The sequence below is a fragment of the Biomphalaria glabrata genome, chromosome 4, assembly GCF_947242115.1.
Source record: "Biomphalaria glabrata chromosome 4, xgBioGlab47.1, whole genome shotgun sequence".
NCBI lineage: Eukaryota > Metazoa > Mollusca > Gastropoda > Planorbidae > Biomphalaria > Biomphalaria glabrata.
In genome coordinates, this window is record NC_074714.1 from 38,299,290 (window position 1) to 38,315,679 (window position 16,390).

At 33.9% G+C, this 16,390-nt stretch overlaps 1 protein-coding gene across 8 annotated transcripts in view; it reads right to left on the bottom strand.

The window, feature by feature from the left end:
- Positions 1 to 1,064: 1,064 nt before the first annotated feature.
- The window catches only part of LOC106053764 (uncharacterized), a 77,949-nt gene continuing 62,623 nt past the window's right edge, over positions 1,065 to 16,390 (bottom strand). For all 8 annotated transcript variants that reach the window (XM_056028065.1, XM_056028064.1, XM_056028062.1 and 5 more), the window contains 9 exons: positions 13,633 to 13,982; positions 12,723 to 12,784; positions 11,681 to 11,795; positions 10,779 to 10,897; positions 9,979 to 10,204; positions 7,593 to 7,652; positions 5,258 to 5,419; positions 4,563 to 4,599; positions 1,065 to 4,188 (listed from right to left, as the gene is read on the bottom strand). In XM_056028065.1, coding sequence (XP_055884040.1) covers positions 3,440 to 4,188; positions 4,563 to 4,599; positions 5,258 to 5,419; positions 7,593 to 7,652; positions 9,979 to 10,204; positions 10,779 to 10,897; positions 11,681 to 11,795; positions 12,723 to 12,784; positions 13,633 to 13,982 — 1,880 coding nt within the window. In that variant the 3' untranslated portion in view covers positions 1,065 to 3,439. The remainder of the gene's footprint in view (positions 4,189 to 4,562; positions 4,600 to 5,257; positions 5,420 to 7,592; positions 7,653 to 9,978; positions 10,205 to 10,778; positions 10,898 to 11,680; positions 11,796 to 12,722; positions 12,785 to 13,632; positions 13,983 to 16,390) is intronic.

The window sequence follows — 16,390 nt, forward strand, 5'->3', positions numbered from 1 at the left end:
CTTCTCTTTGGAATCAAGATATTGTCATATATAGTCATGTTATAGTAGTAATGCAGAGGTGAACAAGTGTAGTCAAACTAAGGTTTTATATGTATGGACCAATACATAATCGTATCCTATCAGAAACCTAAATATTAAAAGCCCTTGAAATAAAAACCAAAAAAACAAAACTCGCTCCCCCTAAAGAAAGCCAATTGTTGGCAGTTGAGTGGAAAGGAAAGTCAATGATTTGTTTTGGTGTGCCGAAAATATGAACGCTATCATTGACATCCAGAACTGAAAGAATAAACCCACGTTGTAAAAACCTGTGAAGACTATTTCATATGTTGAGATCAGAGAGTTCAATTCTCTTTCTAAAACTGCCTTCCTCTAAAATGTGGTAGAGTCAATATTAAATTAGACGAAGGGAAAACAAGTCATTTGCTGCAGCTCTGAATTAGTTGTCCATTTTAAGTCACTAACATGAACAACTTATAGGGCAGGATGGCTGGTAAGATGTTCGGTGAAGTTTGATATTTTGATGCCCCCCGAGTCCCAAATGGGTTACCTGACATATATTGGGAAAGTAATGGTGGCTGGTCATGTGACATCCTCGTTAACCACCTGCATCCTATCACCTGCCCTCATGAGGCCTGAAAGATGTACCCTAACCTCCATTTCACATGGACAAGAAACAGTGTTCAAATGAAGCTCTAGAAACTGAAATAATAGAGAAAGCTTTATATGCAGATAGAGCGAACACTCTTATAAGCTGATAGAACAGGGGTTCTCAACCTGGGGGTCGATTGACGATTTGCCAGGGGTCGCCTAAGACCATTGAAAATATGGATTGTTATTGTCTATTCCTCTATTGATGTATGTGTGTGTGGGGGGGGGGTCGCGGCAGAGTGGGGGATTGAAAAAAGGGTCGCCGAGCATAAAAGGTTGAGAACCGCTGTGATAGAGACTAAATATTGAGGGAGAACACAAAGTTGTGTATTTACTAGAATAAGTTGTCTTAATTAGTGGTGAATTGAATGCATGCAAAGCACTCCCATAACACAGCACAAATAAACACTATAAAATATTTCAATCTTTCCTTTTTAATGACTTAGTAGCAAATCACATTGTATAAACAAGAACAAGAAGTCAATGTCATTAATACTACAAATGTACAAGAAAGTTTTGAACAAGTTTTCAATGATGCAGTAGTTGGAAGATTTCCATTGGAACATAAGAGGTAGAATTTTCAAGGGATTTAACTCAAAGAAATGACATTTTTGTTCTGCATTACAAATGTAACGAATATATTGATCCATTCTGTCAGGAAAACTCAGATAATATAATACTGTAAATTCACATGCAATAATTTACACATTATATAAGTACATATGCATATTTGTGTTACCATACTGATATGCAACCCTTTTAATATTCTATTCAAAGTAGGATTTATTTTTTTTTAGCAAAACAACTCCTCCCATACAACACTGTAAAGCTAATATTCCAAGTAGCATCTCAGAAGATATGAACATAAGACAGTGGGAATGACAAAATGCAAGTTTACAGGTAAAGAACTACATCCATGGAAGTTAATATTTGACTGTACTGTTACCTCACATTCTATGATACAGTAATCACAGCTTGGTTTCTTTCCATCACAACTTTCACTGGAACCATCATTGAGCTGAGCCAATGTTTACCATCAAACAAAGAAGGCATTACTATCAGTCAGTAATTGCATGTATTGAAAAGCCAACAGGAATGCTTAATTTAACAACAATTTCAACACATTTTTTGATTCATGTCGTAGCTATGAACAAATTATTCTGTTTTTATTATGCAGACTTTTGTCATTACTTTTGGTTTTTTTTTTTAACCAGCTTTAACCCTCACAAGCCTGATGCTTTGTGGTAGTGTGAGCATATGTAGCAGGGGGTTCGCAGCTCAATCCAAACCAACATTAATGGAAAAAGAATTTTTTATTATGTCAATGGAAGAGTCAAAAACTTGGCAAGAATAGATACTTAACTGGAAGTTGAAGGCAATCCCTTGACAATAAACACATTACAATCCCTTGGCAATAAACACATTACAATCCCTTGACAATAAACACATTACAAAATGTGAAAAATAAATTAAAGAAAAAAGAAACATCACAGCAATAAAAAAAAAGTTGCCCTTTTGGTGTGTTTTTTCAAACAATATTTTTACAGTCTATAAATCACAAAAACACTGATTGTTCCCAATGGAGCCCCAAGCTGGCACATTTCACTTGACAGCAGCAGACAGACTTAAATTAACCAGGTTAGTATGTCCAACTATGTTGTAGATGTATATAAGTAGAGCTATCAAAGAAGAATAAAATGAACAGACAAAACTGTTAGTGCACCTTGCCCAGCAAAAAGCTCTAAGTTTGGAAAAAAAAAAGGAATTTCATTTACAATTCTAGACATAATTTAAAAAACAAAAAAAAACTAAGGCAAATAGATACTGTGCTGGCCCCATTTAATCTTTGTTAACTGCTGCTGGCTGAATCTAATGAGCTAGTTATTCGCCCAACATACTGCCGTGGAAATTCAAATCTTTGTTAACTGCTGCTGGCTGAATCTAATGAGCTAGTTATTCGCCCAACATACTGCCGTGGAAATTCAAATCTTTGTTAACTGCTGCTGGCTGAATCTAATGAGCTAGTTATTCGCCCAACATACTGCCGTGGAAATTCAAATCTTTGTTAACTGCTGCTGGCTGAATCTAATGAGCTAGTTATTCGCCCAACATACTGCCGTGGAAATTCAAATCTTTGTTAACTGCTGCTGGCTGAATCTAATGAGCTAGTTATTCGCCCAACATACTGCCGTGGAAATTCAAATCTTTGTTAACTGCTGCTGGCTGAATCTAATGAGCTAGTTATTCGCCCAACATACTGCCGTGGAAATTCAAATCTTTGTTAACTGCTGCTGGCTGAATCTAATGAGCTAGTTATTCGCCCAACATACTGCCATGGAAATTCAAATCTTTGTTAACTGCTGCTGGCTGAATCTAATGAGCTAGTTATTCGCCCAACATACTGCCGTGGAAATTCAAATCTTTGAATTGAAAAAAAAATTAAGCATGCATGAAAAAGTCTGTAAGGAAAATTTCCTTTCCCTCTGATAATCAACAAAATTCAGTACACACAAAAATTAACAGTTTTAGCGAGAGGGTTAAGCCGTTTTTTTTTTATACTGAGATCACTCAAGCAGATACATACAAAACCAACAATTGAGATTAGTATAAGAACAATGGTAACTTATTGCTAAACAAAAATGCTATCAACAAGAACTAAGATACATTTCAAACATCACACATTTGGCATTAACTGCTTCACTGTAAACTACAGCACCAGTCACTAGCAAGGCACATCTTCAGATGCTCTCATTACTCAGAACAAATTAATAGTTTGAATATATCTTTTCCTTTAATTTTCATCAGGACAGTTTCCTATCTGTTCTAAGTAGTCATCTAGAAATTTCATACTCTTGTGCTTGGTGGCACTTGAGTCAGAGCCAGGGGTTGATACACCACTGAGAGGAGCATGTGATGTGTTGCTTGTGCAGCCACCTGAACTGCTGTCACTGAAGCCACTGTTTCCAGACGCACAGTTACTCCCATGTTGGGCCAGTTCTGAGGTGCGAGAGCAAGTGCTGAATCCCTCAGGTCCATATGTGGCTGATGGTGAGGCTGATGGGGACACTGGTGGCCATTGTGGCTTCTGGCTGGTATAAGGGCTCTCATCAAACTGTGTAAGATAAGCAATTTTGGCTGGATCACATGCCAAAGAGGTTACCTCATTTATACCTTCACCAATGTTAAGTGCGTCAAAGCGGTCTAGTTCCGCCTGCTTCATAGGGTCTGACTGAGGAAGCTCAAAATTTACCCTACTATTACTGTCCCGAGACGACTGTCTAAAAACATCTGCTGCATGTTCATCATATGCAGCTTGTAACAGCAAGGGCACAGACACATCTTTGCTTCTGTCCATTTGAAGATATGCTGGCTTACTGGGGCTAGCCATGCTAGTCTGGAAGGAATAAGAATTTCTTGAGGCCTGTTGACACCCATCTATCAACTCTTGCTGCATCTGCTCAATAGCATTAGTTTTGGAAGAAACAAATACTGAACCTATTGTAGGCAGATTGGATGAAGTCATCTGAGGCTCAAAGCTACCTAATGACATTGAAAAATGAAAAAAAAAAGTGAAACTTTTGTCATTATGATTAACTGTTTTAGCTAAGAATTACTTTATTTCAAATGATTTAGGCTATTTTTATCCCTTAATGTTGTCACAAGAGTACAACTCATAGTGTTGTCAGTAATAAAGTTTCAATAATTGTTGATTGTTTTTTTTTTTTTAATTGTCTTCTTACATGCAAATAAAGTAAAATTAAATATCTGAATTGATAAACTGTCGGCTGTATAAATAGTAAATAATCTAGAGATATTCTAAATATTAAAATTTTTTTTCAATTAAAAATATTTTTGATAAATACAACTTGACCAGAATAAAAGAATAAAGCTTTAAAAAATATAGAAATACTCACAAGTAGCTTCATAGATTTTTTTCATTTCATCAAGAAGCTACAAATAAAAAAATAGATGTCATTAAACTAGATAATCAGACTTTCAGATTCAAACTATGATTTCATTTTAATAACAATATTCCCATCTTTAAATTTCAATGATGATCTGAAACAAAAGTTACACAGGACATACCTCTAGAAGAAATAAATATAAAGTTATAAAAATAGACCTAAAGAGAAAGATGGCTAAACTGTAATCTGAACTACAGAAAACATGTGCTTTTTAACAAGATAACCCAGCAATGACAAGGAAGAGTTCTATGCGTCACAGGATATAGCAGAGTTAAAACATGTTCTAGAAATGGAGGAGTAAGAACCAGAAAAATATTCCCTATAGGAGTGGCATCAGAAAATGCTAACTGAAAATCTACAAGTCAGCATATAGCATCAACTAAACCCAGTTGAATCTGACCATGAGACCACTTCATGGATTGTTAACACTAATTATTCAATCCCTTTGATGCTTCAGCCAAGAAAAATGAAAATGTTTCAGCGCTAAAATATCATAAATTGGACCATGTTTGAAATTGTATAACCACAATTGATCAATTCTTCCTGTTTCATAGCTTATGAGCTCTAATACTAATTGTTACCACACGGGCTCATGTTCCAAATCCTAGAACCCCTTATAAGTACCAAGGATTGAGATGTATTACCTTCTTACTCTCTGGTCGTCTCTTTTTAACTCGGTCCATACATTTCTTAGCTACATTTAACACTTGCACGATGGGTTCTATTCCTATGTAATCCAAGTAAGAATCTTTACAGCTACTTGCCCAGTCAGTTGTGGTACCTTCATACTCTAGAAAATAGTCTTTCTAAAAAGAATAGATAAATATAATTTTTTTTTAAAATTGAGGATAAAAATCTGAGATAATTAAATTGATGTCCCAACTCCTAAAGAAACAGTAACCAAGTAATTACTATTATGATAAAATGCAGTGTTAACATCAAACTGCTAAAGCAATATGTCATCAGAAGTTACCAACGATTTTTTTTAACTTTAGTATATGAAGAGCTCTTCATATTTTGTTCAGAACAAGAAGATAAACTTCCTTACTACCTTCAGTTAAAACAAAATGTGTAGGGGAAGGTGGGGTGCAATGTCACAAGGGTAAGTTGTCACAAACACTATATCGATATAATGTGATGCGCTATCAAAAATGTGAAACTACAGTTGAGATGTTTACGGAAACATTTACAAATAGTTATAAAATGAAGTCCATACCTTTTAGCATTTTAAAATTATCACGATTCATTGTTTTTGACTGTTCGGAAAGTGGAATTTTATTTTTGTGTAATTTTGTTGAAAAACACTTATAATTTTGAGATGATTGTCTAACATTACACTGTTTCATATCTCTGTGTATTAGTTACACATTGAAATTAGTTTTTTTCAAAAAGCTCGACCCAATAAAATGTTATTAAAATAAATGTTCTGAAAATTGTTGTGGGGCAAGTTGTCACACAGGTTGGGGTAATTTGTCACAGTTGTGACAACTTGCCCCAATGAAGCTTAAGCATTTTGAAAACAAATTTTAATATTAATATTTGTTTATTAATAATTATTTGTTTTATTGATTCCTTTTTATGGTGATACCTAATAGATACCTAAATAGTATTAAGCGACTTTCTCTTTAAATAATGCTGTTTACAAAGGTTATGCCAGCATCAACATACAGAAAAGATGTTCTCCTAGCGCAACATCTATTTTAGGAAAGAAGTTACCTAGTCCTACAATTAAGATATGTTGGAAGTGGGTGCATTGCTGAAAGAAGTGAACAGATATTTTAAAAATATTATATAGAAAAAAATAAACATTATTTTGAAGAAAAACCTACAGCTTTTCTTGTTAAGTCCAAAACTTTTCAGAACCTTCACATATATATCATTATTTCACGACGGCCAGTCAAGGAAACTACTACAAGAACAAAGTCTTGACTTAATATGCTATTTCTTTTAGACATAGCAAGATATGGTGATTTTTTAAATGTGTGACATTTTACCCCATGCCTGTGTCAACTTACCCCGGTGTGGGGCAAATTGTCACAACCTCAACCCAGCCACTTTTTTGTTGTATAACTTTGATAAATAAAGAGATAAAGTTTATTTCATTTACTCTAATTGTTGTCTAAATGTTTAAGTTACAGCATGTTAAGTTTGGTGAGAATCAATGAATTCTAAATATGTTTAAAACATCAAAATCTGAAAACTGTGACAACTAGCCCCACCTTCCCCTACTGTTTGGTTTTTTTTTAAAATAAAAGATAAAAATACTTTATGAGTTTATGAAGCCATTTTTTTAATTCTAAAGTTGTTAAAGTAGCTTTTGTTTTGTTCTAAAGGTATAAAAAGTATTTTTATTTTTAGACTAGACAATTTTTTTTTCCTTGCTATTATGTTACAGCCTAAACATATTTACTCTTCATAATTCTGGTCATATCAACACTAAGAGACTATACAATATTGAAACAAAATTTTGATAAGAATGAAGATGCAGATAGGTGTAGAGACTATAGAGAGAAGACAACTGAGAGGGTAGTGTGGAAGCTATAAACAAAAAAACAAACAGCTATACTATTGAGTTTGGAACCAAGTGACAGGACTTCATTGGCTGTTTGAAGTTAAGGGTAAAAGTCAAGTCAAGTTCTCCTTTCATACCTTGCAATCTATGGGGTAAATGATGCCTAAGTCATGTTTCTTTAGCCAATGGTTAAAGAGCAGGGTGTCATGTGGTCAGGTACACATTAGAGAGGTGGGTGGACTGAGACAAAAACATCCCAGTATTCAAGATTTGAATCCAGGACCCTAGATTTGGAAGCCATTATCATCATAGAGCTTGACATGCACATGGAGAGCCACTGTCAAGACGTTGCCCTTCTAGACGGGGGATTGGACCAGAAAAATTGAGGTTAGTGACAAGGACTGAAAGAGACATACTATAAGAAATAAAATGATAATAAAGAAAGATAATTTTGAAACAATGTTTACTAGAAATGTCTGCAGGTTTGGATCATGGGCTTTGATAGCAGTGCAAATTTCAAGCATGACCTGAAAAAGAAAATGAAGCATTACAATTGCAAACTATGGTTTTCATAAAGGTGTCAGGGTATTAGTGTTGGAAAACAGAAACTAAATATGTAACAATGTCATGCTTATACAATGTAACCAAAGCTCTCATTAAACCTTAAAATAAAAAAAGCAGTATAAAATCTGTTACTACAAAACTTTCTTTCAAATGCACAACTTTCAATCTGTCAGATGTTCAGTTGCAATATAAAAAAAAAAATTGCTTAGATACCAGTAAAATAATATGAAAGAAAAGTATTGAATTATTACAAGAAAAATACATTACACATGAGCATTTTGTATCACAGCTAAAATATGAAATATTAACAAATAATATTTTTTTTTAAATTGAAGATTTACATGCTGTCTATAATAGACACTGAGCTTAAGTCGTGGCTTAGTCATATAGCTCACCAGTTTCAGTTCACTTGGCTAACATTGTTTAGCTGTATATAACTATGAAGGCACTATAATTTACAGGGCAGGACATGGCCTAAATTGTGCCATGTGCAAAATACTAAAAAAAAAATAATTTATAATTTACAACTAGCTCAAAGGGTTTATATTTGTAGAATAAACTAATGCTCCATGTGAAGGACCCCTCAACTCAAGAAAACATTAAGAAACTGGAACAGACACAAAATAGAGTAGTGAGATTAATAACAAACGAATATTCACATTTGACTAAGAGTAACACCTTTAGTAAAATCACTAAATTTAGAAAACTTTCAGGATAGAAGACTTAAAAGTAAAGTAACAATTATACATAAAACACTGAGCCATAATCTTCAAATACAAAAACAAAATTGAATTAAATACTTAGATACAAAGATAAAGGCACATTTCTCATTCCAAATGCTAGGACAGATTTGTACAAATGCTCTTCTTCCCTAGCACTATTAGAGCATGGAATGGGTTGCCTGAGCTAGCCACGAAAACCAGTGACTTGGCAGAATTTAGGTCATTGGTTAATATGCAAGACTAAATGCATGCCGCATGGGATGTAATGAACTTTTTTGAAGTAACGTCTGTATTCTAGAAGAAGTATACATACATATTAAACATAAAAGCAGCACATTTTTAATGAAAGAAAATAATGAATTCAATGTGACAAAAAGAAGGGACTGCAACGAGGCACAAACCAGTGACCTCAGACAGGGAAACTGCCTAACAACGATGCATTACCAAGCAAACTAACCTCTAGACCATATTAATAAAACATCCTTCTGATCTGAAGTATTTAGCTTTGTTACGTCTTCATATTGGATGAGACTCCTTAGACATGGAAATGACAAATCACAGTTTATAAATACTTTAATCTTTATTAACACTGAAAACACTTTCTTGTTCATATTCCTCCATTTTTGGTTCACCTTCCACTTTCAACATGCATTCGCACCATTTCACATTTACACTAAGATGCGCACGTAACAAGCTTGTATGCAGTTACCACCCCAGCTAGCTCCACCCCCACCTCGACATACCAGTCTTCACCTACAATTTCAACAGAGCTGACACAGAAAGCTGTTAGGCATATATTACACAAACAATGGCTCTATATAACTGTATCTCTCAATAGGACAAGTGGACAACATAAATACACTGGATATAGAAGCTAAAAGTGAGTAAGAGCAATCAAGCTGTAAAAGTGAACTACTGCTGCACTCTTTGTTAGTCTTTGAAGTTAAGGACAATGCCTTATTAGGATCAACTTTAGTTCATCATGACAAATTGCATGAAATTTGTGATCTTGTAGTATATATAGAAGAAGAGATACAGTTCCTTATATATCAAAATTAAATGTTGGAAAAAATGACACCAGCAACTTTGGTAAATTTTAATAATAATTCTTTAACTCATGGAAGCTGAATGTTGTTTTTTTAACTTGTCTTATTTTTAAAAATATGGGTTAATATAGCAAAACAATTTTAAAACAAACAAACAAAAAAACAAACAAAAAAAAAAAGCAAAAATGTGGGCATAAATAACAAAGTTTCCAAAAAATGTAACCATCCCCTCTCCCCTGCCCACAGTTACAAAATACTTTGTCTATTGAAAAGTCTGAGGAATGCTACTTTTAATTGTGTCAGAGTTGTTTTCCTATTGTATTAGTGGAAAAACAAAAGTTTTGAGTTATTGAGTAAATGGAAAACTTTCCTTAACTTGATTCTATATGAGTTGTAATTTACTGTTAAAAAAAAAAAGGGAGGGGGGGAGGAGAGTACTTATTAACCAATCATTCACTCCATTATTATATATAGTAGCGAAAACGAGAAAAGTTTTAAAGACTTTGATAAGATTAGCTTACCACACCCAGTGCAAACACATCCGACTTTGTGGACAGTGTGGTGGTACCGATACCACTGAACACCTCGGGTGCCTGATATGCCTTGGTGCTGAACTGCTTGGTCAGACTCTCAGCTATAGTGATGTGGGTGAAGCCTTTGCTATCCGTGCTGCTACTAGTGGCATATTTGGCCTGCCCCAAGTCAGCTATTTTGGCCTCCAAATATTTATCCAGCAAAATGTTTGCACTGTGGAATATAAAGAATAAGGACATGTGTGTTTAAAGTATTTTAAAATGTATGTTGCTTGCACTGAAGAATGTAAAGAATAGAGACATACTTCTAGTCAAGGTATTTTTATATTTATGTTATAATTAAAAAGAACTATTGCTGTTGTTAAACTTTCTATCTATGAAAACAAACTATATGTTCCATTTCCATTCTGGAGACATTTTATCAAAGTGAACAATTATTTTGTATTTATACAAGCTTTTTTTTTTAAATGTCCATTAGGTTAAACAATGATAGCACAAAAAAATTGTAAGAAAGATTTTACACTTTTTGAAAAGATGCAATTAAATTAGGTAAATTGGATGACATTGGGACACTATCATTTTTGTCCTAATAACTGGCTGGACTGATAATCAGATGCAACTGTATTATATAGTTTGCTTTAACACTTTAATTTAGGATTTAATCTGAATAAACAGCTGGTTAGATTTACAGATGGTCTTGATTAACCAAATTTAACTATATATATATATATGCATGCAAATATATTTTTATGCTGTTCATTGAAAATAAAAATATTTATTTATGTTACCTTTTTATATCTCCATGAATCAAAGGTTGATCTCCCATTGTGTGGAGAAAGGAAAGACCCTTACATGTACCAATAATAATGTTTAGCCTACGTTCCCAGGAAAGGGGCTGAGAATTATTCTGAAAGAATATAGATTTTGTTTTTTAAAATGGCAAAACTAATTTCATTTAAACAATAGCAAACAGCCTCATGTTAAGTTTCTATTTGCACTTTAAAAGTATTTTTTTTTTAAAGAAAAACATTCCAAAATATAATTCTGAAAACTAATTGCAAGGCAATTTTACAATTTTATGAATCAAAATTATTAGTATAGTCCTCAGAATACTGCATTTTAAAAAACAAAGCTGATAGTAAGGAAAATCATTTGTGAAAAATGCTAATTAAGACAATGCTAATTACCAAATCCATTACAAAGTTTTCTTTACAATTGATTTATATATGTAAAGTCTTTGATAAAATCTTTAATCTTTAGATTAACATTGACTTATTTTATTTTGTTTCCAGCTAACTTTCAATCAAATTTGTCTATTCTCTACACAAGGCTTACATCCTCTTAGTTAAACACATTTTCACTATAGAAAAATATTAATTTATTAAAATGAATTGGTTAATTAATTGATTTATTTCTTAATTTCTTCTTGTGTTGCTATTGAGCATGAGTTTATATGTAAAATTTAATGACAATTGGATGAGTAAAAATGTTTAAAAAATCAATGACGGAAATGGAAACATACAAAGACACATACAAAATAAAAAGTGTCCTAACAATTTAGAGACAGAGCGGCTGGTCAAACTTTCTGACAATCCTTTAGTTATTTATACACATCTGTCTAAATTTGTAGAAGCTTTTTCCCTCTATTTAGGATCAACTCCTAGCAAAGAAATTAAATTGTTTCACTAACTTTTAGGGCCAGGCGGTCTTCCAATGATCCATTGCTGAGATACTGGTACACTAGGCACAGCTCTAGATTATCTACTGCATAGCCATATAATGTCAGGATGTTTTCATGTTGATATCTGAAATGAAATGCATTACCTGTTTTTATGATACAAACCAAAAAATAAAAAATACACTTTTTCTAAAATTAATTACCCTTTACTTAAGTAATAGGCTTAATGGATCACCAAATATAAAGAAAACATCTTATTACAGTCACACTACACAGTATTAATCCAAAACATCTATAACTATTGAGCCCCCCCAAAAAATGTTATTGGCTCCATCCCTTAACTGAGCAGTATTAAGTTTAAAAAAAAACATTGTCCTTTTTGTTTTAGAGCCTTGTGAAGTTCTTTTGGATCTGCTGAACTTTTACTACAATTATGTCTAAAGCTGAATAGACTGTTTTATTAAAAAAATAACACCAAACATGGAAAAGGCTCTAAAAGCCAAATCTGAGCAACATCAGGAGCCAGTGACCATTAGGCAGTTAGTTGCACACAGCATCTCACTAAGGCAGATTCTGTAATGCTCTGATATCAAACAGTATCTGTCTCTGCCATTCCTTTGAATCAATCATATGCATGGAAAAGGGGGAAATGTGTGGACCAAGTTTCAAATGATGCCTCTTGTCTCATCCTGTGAGATGAGCCTTAGACCCTCTGTGACTGAATGGAAGTGTACGATCCCTATGACAAACTTTTGAAACAAAAATTATGTGATAAGCAATATTCATGGCTGAGTGGTAAAGCACTAGGCATCTGAAAGGAAAGGCCCTGGTTCAAATCCTGGTGAATACTGGGATTTTTAATTTCAGGATCTTTAGGGTGCCTCTGAGTACACCCAGCTCTAATGGGTACTTGATAATAGTTTGGGAAAAGAAATGGATGGTTGGTCGTTATGCAAGCCACCCTTGTTAACCATGAGCCACAGAAACAGTAATAATAATAATGGAAGCAGATGTTGACAATAATATTAGCTGTCTTAAGTTCCTGTTGACTTACTTCAACAATGTTGTTAATTCCGCTGTTATTTGTTTGGACAGATCCTCAGCATCATGGATAGACTAAAATTAGAACAAGGATTCATTTGAGTAGGAAACAAAAACAAAAATTGTAACTGTGATTGTGAGACTGTTACTAATGTACCCATAGCTGAAGATCTTTTGGCTGAAACAATACCCTGTTGGCCAATCCCATGATACATTGCCACCCTGTTACTTTATCTGAAACTGAGCCACACTAGAAAATCATCTAGCACCCTGAAAGCCTGAAGAACACATTCAATTACCTTAATATATTAACTGCTGTAAAGACAAAAGCATAAGCTTCTTAAGAATTAGCCAGAAGCCAATGTTGAGAAAATGACACGACACGAACTACAACACATAAAATGATATACACTAAGCACTAGTTCATCCTGACACGAACTACAACACATAAAATGATATACACTAAGCACTAGTTCATCCTGACACGAACTACAACACATAAAATGATATACACTAAGCACTAGTTCATCCTGACACAAACTACAACACATAAAATGATATACACTAAGCACTAGTTCATCCTGACACAAACTACAACACATAAAATGATATACACTAAGCACTAGTTCATCCTGACACGAACTACAACACATAAAATGATATACACTAAGCACTAGTTCATCCTGACACAAACTACAACACATAAAATGATATACACTAAGCACTAGTTCATCCTGACACAAACTACAACACATAAAATGATATACACTAAGCACTAGTTCATCCTGACACAAACTACAACACATAAAATGATATACACTAAGCACAAGTTCATCCTGACACAAACTCTAGGACTTTACGCCTTTATCAGAATAATTCACCAAAACATTTTTAAAAATCCTTAAACAATGTCAAAGACTTACAGTTTTTAACTTTTTAATTGCACATTCTTGACCCCGCAGATGACCTTTGTACACTTTACCAAAGTTTCCCTCTCCCAGTACATTCCTATCACTATATCCCTCGGTGGCTTGATAGAGCTCATCACAGCTAAATGGGGACTTGACCATCACAGCCATGTTTTCTTCCTGCCTGGATTGGTCTGGGCTTGAAGTCAAAGAGCCTGGAATTAAACCCTTTGGTAGCTGAAGTCCGATAGACAAGGGTGACCGACTACCTGGGCTCTGTGTTGAAGGACTTGTCACCAAGACAGGATCTTGCAGCATTCTCTTAATGTTTTCTGCCCCTGATGAGGATGCCCTACTAGTAGCACCTATATTTGAAAGTAATAATAATAATATTAACAATAATAATATTAAAGTGAGCGGTAAAAAGTTAATCAAAATGTATGCTTGTAAAGTTTGTAGTAATGTCTAGGTGTTCTTATACAAATGTATTATAAAAAGTCCTTAAAGTTAACCTCTTGAATTTACAGTAAAACATCATAATAACTAACAGGACATCAGAATCAACACTTTTTTATTCACAAAAAGGGATCAATTCCATATGTCTATAGTTACTATATTTATTATTAAGGCTGGGCAGTAACTTCTTATCTTATAAATTACAAATGTTTCATCAAAGGAGAAGGCTTAAACTCTGCTAAAACATTGTGTTTTCATGGAAGGAGCATTTGTATGAATTAGTCCTAGCACCACCATAGCTTGCTAAAAAAAAATATTTTGGCATCAATGGATTCAGGATTTTCTAATAGGGATAGAACAAACTGTAATAATAAATGAATCAAAACACCAATGACAGTAAACTCAGGTGTACCTCAAGGAACAGTCTTAGGTCCACTACTATTTCTAATTAAAATGAATGATTTACCAAATTGCATTAGTTCAGAAACAAAAGTCAGATGATAGCAAAATATATAGAACAATAAAAACAACACATTAATACAGAAATTTTACAAAGTATTTTACAGAGTATTAGATCAATTACAGAAACAGGAATCAAATTGGAGCATGTCTTTACACATCGAAAAATGTTAAGAGTAACAAAAAAAACCCCACCAAATAAAACAAACAAATACCACTAATCTTATTCATGGTAAATCAGTTACAAACCAGTTATAAAAACTCAATATACCCAAATGCTATGATAAATGAAAAACTATCATGGAATCCCCATATTGATGAAATTATTTTAAAAAAATAAAACAAAGCATAAGGGTTTATTAAAAGAAATTTCTACAAATCAAATAAGAACATAAAACTAAAATGTTATTTAACCTTGGTTAGGCCAATAATGGAATAAGCATACTCAGTTTGGGACCCCTAAACTGGAGTAAACATTGAGAAACTAGAATAGACATAAAATGGTTTAGTGGATTCATAAAGAATGTATAATCACATTTGATTACAGTAACGCCTTTATTAAAATCATTATATTTTGAGATCCATAAGGATAGAAGACTTAAAAGTAAAGTAGCAATTATATGTAAAACACTAAACCATAATCTTCAAATACAAAAACAAAATCTAATAAAATACTCAGACACAAAGATAAAGACTCATTCCTTGTTCCATATACAAATTTGTACAAATACTTCAATCTCCATAGTGCTATTAGAGCATGCATGGAATGGGTTGCCTGAGTCAGCCAGGAAAACCAGTTATTTGTCAGAGTTTAAAAGTTTAAAAATATAAATAAAATATATGTGTGTGTGTGTCCGCGTATGTGTGTGTACATAATCTTAATTACATTCTTCCAGAAGACGTTTATTGTACTCTAGAATAGGTTCTTCCTGAAGTTAGTGGGAAAAATTGTAGACTCCCCGCCATTGCTAGCAAGGGGGTCTGGGGGATCGCTGTGAGTTGAAACTCAAAACACTCCTTGGCTTGGTTACGCTCATAGAATTTTTAGTGTGTAATTTGCTTTTTATATATTCCTTTCGCTTCAAACTCTAAACCCCTTTGGCTACGCTCATAGATTTTTGAGTAAGTAATTTGCTTTTTTATATTGAGGTATTTTTTTCGCTTCAAACCCCGCTGAAGGGGGTTTAAACCCAAAACCCCTTTGGCTACGCTCATAGATTTTTGAGTGTGTAATTTGCTTTTTTAAACTGAAGAGGAATTTCTTTTGCTTCAAACCACGCTGAAGGGGGGGGGGGGGTTAACTCAAAACCCACTATGGCTACGCTCATAGAATCTGCTGACTGATGTATGGATAGTCTTATATTGAAGTGGGGCCTTAATCGTAAATTTCGTAGGGTGTTTTAAAACTAAAATCTTCCTTAGCTATGCTCTTGGAATTTGGGGATTGTTGTTTGCATTCTTTTTTTTTTTTGGGGGGGTTTTGTTTTATAGAAGAGGTGGATTTGACTGCAAAACCCCCTGGTTGAGGGTTTTAAACTCAAAACCCCCCTTGGCTGCGCTGGGGCAAGTGATGGTTTAGTATTAAAATCTCATCTAAAATAATCCAAGCAAAAAAAAAGTCACTAAATTCTGATCCCCCCACTGTGGGTGGGTGGGGGGAATTTAGTTGGGGGGGGGAACCCCCCAAAACCCCCCTTGGCTACGCCCATGGTTTAAGTTATTGATTAACATGCATGACTAGATTGACCTAGGGACACGCATAGGACGTAATCATCTTTTTTGAAGTAATGTCTGTACCTTATAAGATAAGAAAATAAGATAAAGAATTTCTGAGTTATTATGTCTAAGATGTGTAGAA